The 14,212-nt window shown below is 38.8% G+C and overlaps 1 protein-coding gene across 2 annotated transcripts in view; it reads right to left on the bottom strand.

Annotated features, from left to right (window-relative positions):
* LOC131124923 (RNA-binding protein with multiple splicing-like) overlaps nucleotides 1-14,212 on the bottom strand; it is a 33,493-nt gene that overhangs the window by 18,404 nt on the left and 877 nt on the right. For both annotated transcript variants that reach the window (XM_058065926.2, XM_058065925.2), the window contains exons 2-4: nucleotides 4,112-4,189; nucleotides 3,211-3,249; nucleotides 1,541-1,603 (exon numbers count right to left, since the gene is read on the bottom strand). In XM_058065926.2, coding sequence (XP_057921909.1) covers nucleotides 1,541-1,603; nucleotides 3,211-3,249; nucleotides 4,112-4,189 — 180 coding nt within the window. The remainder of the gene's footprint in view (nucleotides 1-1,540; nucleotides 1,604-3,210; nucleotides 3,250-4,111; nucleotides 4,190-14,212) is intronic.

Here is a 14,212-nt window from a genome sequence, read left to right as displayed (position 1 = left end):
GTACAGACGCTGTCTGGGCATAACAAAATGGCGACTGCTATTTAAAGTATTTTTCATCGCTGAAAAGAAGAGAAAAGAGAGCAAGAGAAAAGAAAGCAAAAAATAAAAGCAACATTGTCACTCGTGTATCGGTTCTGAATAATGACACAAAACAAATGCACCCATATTTTAATATGCAAATAGATGTTTGAAAAGTCTTCCATAGCTGCATAGGACCCCCGGGATGCATCTCACCCCCGCCCAAAAAATAAACCCCAGCACAATTCTCTGTGTAATACTATGGAAACACTCTGACTATTGTTAGCTCATAATAAAATGATAATATAAAATATAAATGCAGTTCCGGTGAGTGCATGAACTCATCACGGGCTTGTATTGTATGTTTTATTAATTTTGGGCCCTTAATGAATGTGACATTTATTTGATACACCGGCTCTTTCCCCACAATGGAAAGATCCGACAACACAACTCTCAATGATTTTTTTTGGGTGTCATGTAAATGTATCTTTTCTTTTTCCCCACACAGGGTCAGAAATATGTATTTAGTCTCAAGTATACAGATACATATGTATACTTGCATATATTAAGTGGTGCTGAAGTTTCCAGAATGCTGATTGGTGTTGATTTAATTCATTTTGGAGAATCGTTCAGCCAATTCTTACACATGAAACCGATCTTATCCACCTTTTGCTTTGCCAGACTGACAGTTGGCAATCAAGCTAAGGCTAAAGCTAATGCTAACTAGCAAAAAGCCAGGCAGCTTGACCACAACAAGCTATTTCCAGTCACGGTACACTTTATTCAAATCTGGTCAAGCAGTGCAACCTGCTGTGCAAGCTTTGTTTTTAAAATGTGAAAATAAATTAAATAAAATTATGTGGTGTAATTTCAAAGTTTGGACAGCTATTTTCAAAAGTTAATTTATATGAGAGAACTATGTCATGTTCATTAATGGTGATGCATTATTACCCCTAACAATAATTAGTAAGTCTTTGTAGATATATTTGTTACCCAAGTGCTAAAAAAGACAAACAATAGCATTACTTATTACGGCATTGCTCATTACATTACTTAGTAGTATGTGTTTTTGTTAGCCACTGTGTAGAATATATGGCCCGGAATCATATCATTGGCAAATAAAAACAGAATCTACAATACTCCCTAAGTGTGAGTCTATATTATGTCATATTTTCTATTATTATGTCCACTATATTGAGTGCCCTGCATTGGTTTTTAATATTTTTGCCCCAAAATATGGAAACCATAATACAACTATTCAGTATAATGCAGTTTAACACTTGATTATTGTCGTGTAAAAGGAATACTTTGATCCACTATTGGATCTCATTAGTGTTTCTGTGAGAACTTTTGTGAGGGTCATAAGTCTCTATGAGAACCACATAAAACCCTAGATCAATATCTTGTGTTTCTATGTGGAATAAGAGCGTATTTTGCCAGACAAAGGCTTTGTGTTTATGTGTTCTGGTGCATAATATGAGGATTATTTTTGTCTTGGAGATGTGGAGGGCGTGGTACTTACGTTCAAGGCATTCTTAGCAGCTTCTGCCTCTGATCGACTGTCAAAGCTGACAAACCCCACCGGCTAGGGAGACAAGAAACACAGATTTTAGGGTAAAAAAAAAAAAAAACTGAGTCGGCATTCCTGTCTGAGTGACATAAACATCTATTCAACCCCCCTCCTCCTTCCTGTTTCCTTGTTCATGTAGGCGCTCTCGCAGTGTTTATTAAAGCTCCCCTATACGCCCAAATAAGGAAGCAGCCAGGGGGAGAAATAACGGAGCATCTTCGTTATTATTGCTAGACGGGTACGAAGGGGTTATGGGAATACTGAAAAGAAAAAAAAATGGGGAAAAAACAGAAAAGACGACGTCAACAGGCAGAATATAATTAGAAAGGCTTCCGAGACAGGACTCTCTCCTTATAAGGTAAAAGTGCTAAGTCGATTTGTGAAAAGGGGTTAGGTTTTTTTTCCTCACTTGTTAATGTTATTATGGTGTCGTCAAAAAAAAAATGGCAGTATAAATTACATAACCTTATAGTAGTGTGAAATAAGACCCCACAACAACATCCAGTTGCCTCACTTGCCTCAGTGAAGGTTTTCAAGGTTTTCACCACTGTATAGATAATTACGGAGCATAGACTAGATAAAGCTGACAACAAACAATAAATTAATTAGTAAATAAATTAATAGATTTAACTAGGATTTAACTAGGATTGGGCATTGAGTGGGCGGCACGGCGGTCGAGTGGTTAGACCTCATAGCTAGGAGACCAGGGTTCAATTCCACCCTCGGCCATCTCTGTGTGGAGTTTGCATGTTCTCCCCGTGCATGTGTGGGTTTTCTCCGGGTATTCCGGTTTCCTCCCACATTCCAAAAACATGCTAGGTTAATTGGTGACTCCAAATTGTCCATAGGTATGAATGTGAGTGTGAATGGTTGTTTGTCTATATGTGCCCTGTGATTGGCTGGCGACCAGTCCAGGGTGTACCCTGCCTCTTGCCCAAAGACAGCTGGGATAGGCTCCAGCACCCCCCGCGACCCTCGTGAAAACAAAGTGGTAGAAAAGGAATGAATGAATGAATGGGCATCAAGCATCGATTGGAATCGATTCCGACATTGCGACAATGCTAGCTAGTGCAAATTGTGATAATAAGCAAAAAATGAGGATGCCCCACTCGCAACACCTCCGGATTCATGGTTTACAGAGTTACCTAGCACCATTTATGACGCGTCACACAGGACTTTTCGCCCCCTTTTAAGCAAAACAAGAAATTAAGTCGATATTGAAGCAGCACACAAATTATGCTTTATACTGTGAATACAGTACAATTCAATTATCCAGTTAACATAATGCTGTGTACTTTACCTGATGTTAACACTAGCTTTAGCTAGCAAGTTGACTAGACACCGTGTGAATAATTGTTTGTCTATATGTGCCCTGTGATTGGCTGGCGACCAGTCCAGTGTGTACCCCGCCTCTCGCCCGAAGACAGCTGGGATAGGCTCCAGCACGGCCGCGACCATCGTGAGTATAAGCGGTAGAAAATTAATGAATGAATTAAAAATAATTCAGTGTTGGTAAGTATAGAGGAAAAGCGCACAAAAATATGATGTATTATTACTAATATTAATAACAACAATAACAATGCCACAGTGGAGGCAGGATGTGTGTGTGATTAGTTGCCTACCTGTTTTGAAGTAAACTTTATCAATGAACCTTCATAACCCTGAAAGAAATAAAATATTACAATGAATATACTGTATACAAATACACACACACAAACAAAACCTTTTGGAAAACAGCTAAAATTTACCTTTTGCACATTTGTATCTGAATGACATTTCAAGTAGAGCTACAATATGCAAAAGTAAGAAGGGGGAGTGTGAGAAAAAACACTTTGAAAAAGTAATTTATTGAAAACAACAATTAAACTGAACTAGGCTGTTTATCAGCTGATCAAAAGTTTACGACCACTGTTAAAAAATTTACAAACTCTCCAAACCTGAACAAAACTCAAAATTTCAGTATTAAAAATAATACTTGTTCATCCTCATTATCCTCAACCCTCTCGTTTCTGTGCGTTCCGAAGATATGAAAAGAGCTAAAAAGATCTAGCTATGAATAGACATAATGGGAGACACTTATTCGACAAAAAACTCAAAAAGCTCCAATTACATATAATGTGATGTGCATCTTAACCAAGCGCCAGCGACGTTAATATAATATATATGTTAATATTAATATTAACATAGACACACCCGACTGGCTAGCGACTATCTTCACTACACACTCACCTGCAGCGACATCAGCACTGCGCTCACAATGCGCTAAGCCACTACCACAATGTAACTAGTTGCTGCAACTGCTGCTGTGTTTTTATTTTTTGCGATTGGTTAATGCATACAGTATATTATTTTTTAAAAAAATACAATATAAAGATGCTTCATATTGTTTTGGTACTATAAGGGGCACACTTGGGGGGAGTTTCCATTGCGGTTAATTTCATCACTATTAATGGGGGACTGCTGCTGGAAAGAACAGCTGCTAAGAATAGCTGCTGCTCATCCATTTAAAACATATAAACATACCTTAAATGGTCTGAAGAGGAGGTAGAGCTCTCGTGGTTTAATATCCAGTGGTAGCCCGCTCACAAACAGAGTTCGGACCTTAGAAGAAGACATGTACTTTTCATTAACTTCTTATATAAATAGCAGACAGTGTAACAAAGGAGGTTAAGACAGCTTTTTTTTTTACAGTACAGTACAGCAGAACAGACAGCTCTCATAGCCTCCCTTTTACATTTGAACTTTTCAACCTCAGCAGGGAATTTAAATGTTCTACGACAAGAGAATAGAAAAGAGGAGAAGTTAGAGTGGCAGTAAGGGTGCAAAAGCAGTTGTTAGCTTGCACAAAATAACATGTTAATCTGCATACAGTGCAGTGCTAACAAGGGGTTACAACAATGAAGCTAATGGTAATTCATTTATTCAGGCCAATTCAAGAAACAATACAAGCAGTTGATGTTTGTTAAATACAAGGATGAAGAGTCTTGAACCAGTCATGATGTGCTATATATATCACTATATTGACACTTACTATGGTACCCATTATGTCATTGGATGCTCATATCAACTCGTACTTCGGTACAAAGTGCATTAATTAAAAAAAAAAAAACTTAAACTGTATTATGGAAAGCAGGAAGTGAACAAATGTAACAGTTACTGAGTGTAAAAGTACCAGATGCAGGGGTAGGATTTAATAAGCTTTGTTTCTTCCTACTCCTTTTGGACATGTAGAACTGGGAACTGATTATGGGATGCATTCAATTGTAATCTGATGCACGTTCAAATGAAATAAAACCATTACCATTTATAATTGAAAACATTAAAGAATAAAAGGTGCTTATCATCGGGCATTGTAAAAATCACGCACTAAAAATGTACTCATCCAGTCAGAGTCACGCACTCACACACAACCACACGAGCATGCTAAACTAAGCTAAATCTGCTAGCTTCAATTCACCCTCCATAAGATGAGGTTCCACCAACGTTTGCCGGTGTTTATCGCCATTTCAACATGTTTAGTTTAGGAGGAGGCAGTTAATGTTTATCATGATTATGTGCCATGATTGAGCACGATTCTCCGCCCGATGACAACATTCTATCCACATTATATCAATTTCCATGAGAGTACGTTTTTATTAACCCTAACCCTAACCAATTCAACAATTCCTGGAACGTGGAAATCATAGGGCCCTACATACTGTGGTACATGTGAAACACCAATGCACAACGGCACACTGTCAACAACTCGGCCATTTTGTCATCATTGAAAGAATTTATACCAGTATATAAAACTTAGCGGGCAACCCTAATTAACTCATTGAGTGCCAGCCATTTTCAGAGAAGAACGCTCCACGCTGCCAGAGTTTTTGGCCATTTTTGCTGAACTTTCATGACTCACAGAATATCGAGTTGATGACATAAACATTAAAACTATAAAAAAAACTTTTTTCTTTCATTAGAAAAAATAATGTGTTTCTAGCCTTTGTGGGTCTTTATAGATCGGCAGTAGAACATAAAAGTGGTTTATGCGAAAACATCTGATTTTGACCAAAAAAAAGAAAATTCAAGCAGAACGGTGACTGAAGTCCATATTTTTTGTTTTAGTGATACCTCAAACATCTGAAGAGTTGTTTACAATGAAAAAAATGTAATAAAGATGAACTACATTTATTATAACTACATTTATTCACAGATTTAGAACATGACACAAAACACAAAATAATCAGAATAATAATAATCGCTATCTAAATTTCAAGCAAGAAAGTGCAGCCCTATTCTACAGGTAATACACAAGCTTTTCACAATTTTTGATGTCCATCAGAGCATGTAACTCCCCATAACTGTTTTTTCTTAACTACGACTTCTAAAAAGTTTAGAAGGGGGGGGCTTCTAGTGTTCTAGTACAAGAAGTATTCAATAATCAGTTGGGGGGGAGACAAAGGAAAGCGCTGAGCACACCTCATTCCCACATGTAACTTGATGCCAATGGCGAGTGCTACACACAAACAAAGGATCTTAGCAACTGGTAGATGGTGGAGCAGTGGGGTGTGGATGGGGGGGGGGGGGTACGGGAAGTTGTCATACTTAGACACGCCACCGAATCTTATCACTTTATCTAATCAAACCAGGGAGCTTGCTAAGGCGGGGGGGGCATCGCGGGCTTTTAAGTTGATCGATGCATAAGACGTCCTTAAATGGAAAACTCCTTGCTAAGCTATTTAAAGAGTCCACCTTAAAAGACCCTTGCCGACACAAATCCTGACGTCAGCTGTTGTGATACACCGTCGTTTTCTGCACTGATTCACAGGAACATCTGCTTCGGATTACAGTGCAGCTCCATCTTATTATTATTTATAGTGTTTTCAGATGGTCAAGGTGCAGTTTTAGGGTCTAAAAGTGCAGATAAAGCATGTTTTTATTCGCTTTTATTGGTTAGTAGTAGTGTTGAATGGCTGTTGAAGCATTGACCATATATGGGCATGCAGATTTCGATCAAATGCCTGGGGCGGTTTCCTTAGCAACACTAAAGCAGAATATGAAGCACCAAAATAAAATCTCTTCGAAAATACAGAAAACTTGTAAAGCTCTAATTACAGTTACTACTACTACTACTACAGGGTGTTACTACGTTGAAGTTCTACAGTATGTGTTCAATGAGTTACATAAACTAGTGGAAAATCTATTTTGTGAAATATGCATAGAATATATTGTTGTCTCTCGCTACATTGCGATTTGAACATCGCTCCCTTAAAAATTCATTCATAAATGATCACGCTTTGATGATTGACTATAACATATTGTTAATCGAAAAATATACATACGTACATACAAATTCTACATATTTTTTGCCCAAATTAAGCATTTTCATGCATGAAAATAGCTAAATACAAATATAGTATAAGATGCCTAAAATGCCTAAATCTAAAATTTCATACTATAAAATGCATATGCGATCAAGACCTGGATATGCTGGAGCCTATCCCAGCTGACTTTGGGCGAAAGGTGGCGTACATCCTGTAATGGCGGCCAAAAACCATTAACACTCACAGTCATACCGATGGGCAATTTAGAGACGGCAATCGACATTGGCATTGAAACATGCATATTTTTGCATGCCCAAACAGAGATTCAAACCCAGATCTGTGGGGCCAACATGCTGACCACTAGACCACCGTGCAGCCATTGCCCACAACAAGCTGAATCTCAACTCAAAATCCCAAATGTCACTTCCTGTCCGCCACTGATTTTACTTCCCTACAAGGTAATCTGTCTTAAATGGCTTATTTCCTTTAATCATATATACTATATTGGGTAATACCACTGTAAAGGTGACTATATGTGCGTTTCAGGAAAAATGTGCATTTACATTGCGATGCTTGTGCTGAAAAAGAAGCTGCATGAACAAGGAGTGTTCAGAGGAGAAGAACAAGAAACAAACAAGCATTTACAGTACATTGGAAGATACGGGAAGCAAAAAATCCACACTTTACGCATGTCCATCCCGTGTCATCAGTTGACAAGATTTTGTTTTGAAGCTTAAACCCATTTAACATACTATTATTTTTTGTAATTAAACAGACGTTTTCTTTAAAACCCTTATTCTGAAAGACAAAGCAGTAAAGAAAATACCTTCCAGCATGTACATATTTTATTCTTTTCAATATTAATAGCGGCAAACTGATTTTTTAGACACATTTGGTGACTTTAGATGAGTGGGTTTATTTAGAGGGAGGGGCCCGGAGGTTGGGGGTGGTGCAGGGCAGGGTGACCGTCCAGTCCCGTCTCAAATGAGGAACATGACCTTGGTGCATGTGTGTGTTCCGCAGCCAAGTTAATAGATAAGAGGACCTTCTGGCCACATTGTGGATGGACAAGGATTCAGCTGTGAAGCACAGTCGTCTGTGGTCTGTGGTCACAAGGTCAAAATACACACTCGAGCATGCTCATATTCGCCGAAAAACACCAAATTTTTAATTGAGATCTTTGTAATTTGTGCAACAAATTACACCGCCGCGTAAAGCTACTTTTGAATGAGGTGGAGTATTACATCGTAAAATTGAACTTCAGTCAATCAATATCTGATCAGTTGCCACTAGCATTACTTTTATTTTTACTAATATTACTTTAGGGTGGCACGGCGGTCTAGTGGTTAGCGCGCAGACCTCACAGCTAGGAGACCAGGGTTCAATTCCACCCTCAGCCATCTCTGTGTGGAGTTTGCATGTTCTCCCTGTGCATGCGTGGGTTTTCTCCGGGTACTCCGGTTTCCTCCCACATTCCAAAAACATGCTAGGTTAATTGGCGACTCCAAATTGTCCATAGGTATGAATGTGAGTGTGAATGGTTGTTTGTCTATATGTGCCCTGTGATTGGTAGAAAATTAATGAATGAATGTACATAAAAGTGGGCTGCACGATACTAAAAGTGGTTAGGGCGCAGGCCTCACAGCTAGGCGACCCAAGTTTGATTCCACCCTCGGCCATCTCTGTGTGGAGTTTGCATGTTCTCCCCGTGCATGCGTGGGTTTTCTCCGGGTACTCCGGTTTCCTCCCACATTCCAAAAACATGCTAGGTTAATTGGCCACTCCAAATTGTCCATAGGTATGAATGTGAGTGTGAATGGTTGTTTGTCTATATGTGCCCTGTGATTGGCTAGCGACCAGTCCAGGGTGTACCCCGCCTCTCACCCGAAGACAGCTGGGATAGGCTCCAGCACCCCCCGCGAACCTCGTGAGGAAAAAGCGGTAGAAAATGAATGAATAATATTACTTTAATATTACAAATTAAATGATTTTTCAGACTTTTTGCAAAACATATACAAAATGTACACAACTTGACCAAGACGCCTATAGTTATTTTTAACATACTATCATGGGTAATGGCAAATGTTTGAGTTTTGTTGTCCGTTACTGTTTTCCATTAGCATTAAGACATTGTGTAGAAAGACAGACAGACCACAGGCGTTAGCATTGTCAGACGATTCCGTTTGACTACTAATCACCAGAGCCCAAGACGCTGAGAGCTGCGCAAACCTTGAGGTCAGAGGTTGGGTGCACTTATTGCCGAGGGCGAGGTTGAGAGCACTCCCCCACTCTTTAGCTCAGATGTTCTATCAAGCCGCTATTAAAGCTCGCCAGGCCTGTCAATGATCCAACAGGTTAACCTTTAAAGGTTTTTATGTCTCTTTGCTCAGAGACGACTTTACTCACATCTTCCATTTTTCCAACATTCCAAAACAGTCGTTAACGCGAGCTAATCGGCCAAGACCATGTCGGCAACTTCCTGTACTTCCCTTTGTTTCCGTTTCCTCAAGAACACACCCTTAAAGAGGTTTAATAGTTACAATAATAAATCACACAGAAGAGTGGAACTTCTAAAAACATATGGCACTGGGCTTGCGTGATGTGCAAAAATACACCCAAAATTGCACAGCATCCTAAAGCAGATGAAGCATTTGAAATGGTATCAATGTTACCATGGTATCAATCGTACATTTTTTAAATGAATGAGTATATTCATCCTATTTTCCACTTTACTGTGTTTTTTTGAAAGTTGTTATCCGACTCAAGTCGTGTGTGCGACAAGTCATGAGTGTAAATGATGCAAATTTTTATTTTGTTTTGTAACAAAAGTTCGTTACCTCAATTTAGTCGTTTTATCAGTCTCAACATTGATGGAGACGGCAGTCTGGCAGCCAAGTTTCACTTCCCTGTGACCATATATGGTAGTTCTGTTTGGTAACTCAAGGTACTACCCTTTAAGGAGCTGAGCCGATTGGGATTAAATGGTTTAGCAAGTGTGGCAAAAATTATGAGGAAGGGAGGAAACTGCTTCCAGAACAAGATAAAGTCGGCTTGGAAAGAAAAGGGGTGTGGCAAAGGGAAGGAAGCGAGGGTAAAGAGAGATAAAAGTGTGGAAAGGAAGGTGAAACGCATAATTCTAGCTTGTATGGGATAGGATAAGCACATAAACATAGTCTGAGAAATAGTAAACATTACTGAGAAATAGTAATATCTACGATAGGCGTTCCCAAACTGGCGGTAAGGGGCCTAAAATGCGACATGGATACGTTCCGCTCCAAAAAAATAAATGGAAAAACTATTATAACAATTATAATTAAAGCTGTAAGTCTCATAATTAATTTCTTTTTACACTTGGAGCGCAATTAATACATTTATACATACCTGTGCCTATGCATACATAATTCTATATTAAAATTAAATATAATAATTAATTATTCATTCATGAGAGGCGGGGTACACCCTGGACTGGTCGCCAGCCAATCACAGGGCACATATAGACAAACAACCATTCACACTCACATTCATACCTATGGACAATTTGGAGTCACCAATTAACCTAGCATGTTTTTGGAATGTGGGAGGAAACCGAAGTACCCGTCGAAAACCCACGCATGCACGGGGAGAACATGCAAACTCCACACAGAGATGGCCGAGGGTGGAACTGAACCCTGGTCTCCTAACTGTGAGGTCTGAGCGCTAATAATTAATTATGTTATTATAATAATAATTACACTTCAGCTGTAGAAATAAATGTAAATAATGAAGAAAAACAATTCATAGTAAATAATCAAAAAACACTTGCGTGAAGTGAAACTAATCACAGATATATAAAGGTATTATATTCATATTAAATAAATACATAAATACCACTTGTATGACTGATAAAATAATAAATAAGTCAAAAACAATGAAATAGCTAAAGCATATATTAATATTGAATAATACATCTGGTTCTATGGAGGTTACAGTTAAACCCTGCTTATACAGCACACCCAGTAAGCTATTTTCCTGACATTTTCAGTCAATCCCTAACTTCTTAACTAACTAACTAGTTTATGTAGTACGTACGATGTATTTTAGCAAGTTCACGTGACAGTTTCTCATTAGCCAGCCGTTCCTGACGTTAAGTCTTGCTGTTGTCTTTTCAAATAGCTCTTGTCGCACAGCTGACAAATGGCTAAGATAAGATGACAATTCCCCCGCCGCTTTTATAAATAAACTGCAAAGCTATCAGACATGGGAGGGCGGGGGGGGGGGGGGGGGGGGGGGGGATGGGGTTAGATGGAAAAGCTCTTTTGGGGGAGTATCTGTATTTATTTATTTATTTTACAATATAAGCATGTGATGTCACAGAGAGTTAACATATCCGCATGCCCTTTTCATCGCCAGTCCAGCGATGGACCACTGTGTAGCCCCCCCGTGTAGCATAGAGGGAAAAGGTCACGAATGACCCGCTATTCCACCTGGCGGATGATAACTCCAAGGAAAAATGGACAGTGACACCGCGGGGAGATGTACCCCCTAGATGCTGGAGTGATATTCTCTTCTAGAGAGTCAACAAACGTTGTACAAGGTTCAAACTCCTGCTGCGTTAAAAGAACGTTTTTCATGTGACAACGTTTAAAATAAAAAAATAAAAAGATGGACATACTCGGTAGTTGTAAAAGTAAATCAAAAAGTCAACCAGGTCAAATGGAATCAAATATTTTGATGTGATTTGTAAAAGAATCCTGGTATTTTCAGATCTTTTATTTTTTGTTTGTTGGAAATAAATAAAAATACAAATAATCTGTTCCAGGGTAAAGCTGCGGCCATGACTTATACTAACCTCATTTCATAATTTATTTTATATTAGGTTATCAAATGGAACTTATCGCAACATAAGTTATTTAGCTGGTGGTGTAACTAAAGTGATCGGGAACCTGAAGTGATTGAGACGTAGTAGTAGCATAGCATCAATATGAAACAATATCATGATATTTACAAACAAAACCATCCCAGAAGCTAGCTAGCTAGCTAGTCAGCGATATTTCACAATATTCCAATACAACTTGTATGAATAAGCCAAAAACTGTAGTAATAATTAGTAGTAATTTTACATGGTGGAACGGAAAGTACAATGGAAAGTATGCGAAAAAAGACGAAAAATAATTAACCAGGATGCCCTTAATTTTCAGTGCAATTTCAAAACAATTAGGTGGTAATACTTCTAATATGATAACCTTTTCTATTCTTAATGATCTGTCAATTCAATCGACAAGATTTTTTGCGTGCACTGTTTCAGATTTATGCTATGCTACGATGCTAACACTATTTACGTAGCTGACACAAGGCACGATAGCCATCCCGGATTTTCCGATCGGAACCCCAGTGCAGTCTCAAAAGATCACATGTCCATACTAGGTCTGGAGGCTAGTGGTCACCTACGCGAAATCAGCAAATGCTAAGTGTCATGCGACGTGAAAGCATCCAGAGCACCTGATAGCTTATCAAAGCAAGATAAAATGCCGACATAGCTCGCCTGCAGCAGCACCATATTTGGCTAACACGACTACTTTGCATCAGGTTTTGGTAGCGTATGAGGTCCGGCAGTGTAGTGAAGCATGACGAGCAGCATTACGGCTCTTTAACTGCTGCGAATCAGTGATCCATTGAGTGGCGTGTTACATTCTTGTGTCGATGTTCAGCATGTGAGAGTCATACCTTGAAGGTTGTTAAACTTTGTCTCTCGCAAGGTCAGAGTTAGCGTTTTATAGCTATTGTCTTTTATAGCTAACGCAACTAACAAAAACACCAACAGCGTTCCATTGCCATAACTGACTATCACAATGCCTCGCTACAGGCGTTGTGACGTCTCAGCATCGATCACGATTATAAATCATGGCGTGCATGTGTATTGTTGAACGTTGTGGCAAGAAGCTGAATAGTTGGGCAACTTTGAGATTCCACAAATGACCAATAAAACAACAAGACAGACCGAAGGATACCAGTTCTCAAACCAGACCCGACAACATCGCAACAAAGTCTCAGCAAGATGCTTGTTTGTTCTGAGCGTTTTTTTATTATTTAGAATTTAGCAGCTCAACAGGGAGCACACGTCTTGTTATGAAAGATACTATTGATGCTATTGCACCAGTCGGCATCCCAATGTGGAAATAACTGTTTTGTCTCTGTGTGTGTCTATATATGTTTCACTATAGCCTGATCTGCCTAGCACACAGCAACATGATTCTCTGCCTGGGGGGGGGGGGGGGGGGGGGGTATTTTACCTTGTTGACGAAACTAGTGTTAGTTCCGATAAATGGGTAGGTCCAATCAATACCCGTTTAGGTAATGTTTTCGATCATTAAAAATGTGAAAAAACAGTAAGTATTACATGTTATGTTTTAACTGTGTATTAACCAATGAATGCTGTATTTTGGTGTGTCTTCTATTCTGTTTACTTGCTTTATTCAACTTCATTTTTCTGTAAAGTGTCTTTGAGTATCTTTAAAAGCGCTATACATATAAAATGTATTATTATTATTATTATTATTATTATTATCAATGGGACATTATTTTTTGAGGGCCTTGTAGTGGAAACAGGTGTGCCCCAATGACATGCATTTTTAGCTAGCTCAGGGGTCGGCAACCTTTACTATGAAAAGAGCCATTTTACCCAATGCCCACTGAAGAAAAATAGCCTGGAGCCGCAAAACATATAGTATGTTTAAAACAACATTGGAGGGAATTTGGGGGTATCAAAGTAGTTCAGATAAGAAAAGACGAGTTGGAGTACTCTTGCTAGTTTTGGAGATAAACTTACATAAATGTATGTGTAAACTACTGTAAATGTAAAAACAAGTTCCCATGCCGCTGTTTTTAAATTATCTCGAATTTATTTTTTAGATTTGTAGGTAAGTATTACTTGTTTTTCTTCATGTACTGAACTGGATAGCAGTCAGAACTCACTCAGGATGCATTCATGGTCTCAGACAAAGTTGGATTTTTTAAAACTCATTACAAAAGACGTGCATTTTCCCCACTCGGGTGTTAAAAATATTCAAGCATCGCAAAGGGAGCCACAATAAAGAGTCACATGCGGCTCTGGAGCCGCAGGTTGCTGACCCCTGAGCTAGCTCATATGAACTCGTTTTCTGGCATTATAACGCACAGGAAAGAATATAATAATAATAATAATAATGCTAACTTTATTTATTTGATATCCCTTTTAGTTCCTCATTCGTGAAACTATAAACATATCAGAAGCAAACAAGCATCTGTGGAATGTATCTCTTTGGACAAATTCTGTGCAGTGTTACGTCATTATGCTAGCTATTGT

Source organism: Doryrhamphus excisus, linkage group LG2 (assembly GCF_037039965.1).
Source record: "Doryrhamphus excisus strain RoL-2023G ecotype Guam linkage group LG2, RoL_Dexc_Guam_v1.1, whole genome shotgun sequence".
Lineage (NCBI taxonomy): Eukaryota > Metazoa > Chordata > Actinopteri > Syngnathiformes > Syngnathidae > Doryrhamphus > Doryrhamphus excisus.
Note: the sequence above shows the minus strand (reverse complement) of the source record. Positions and strands in the feature narration are given on the sequence as shown.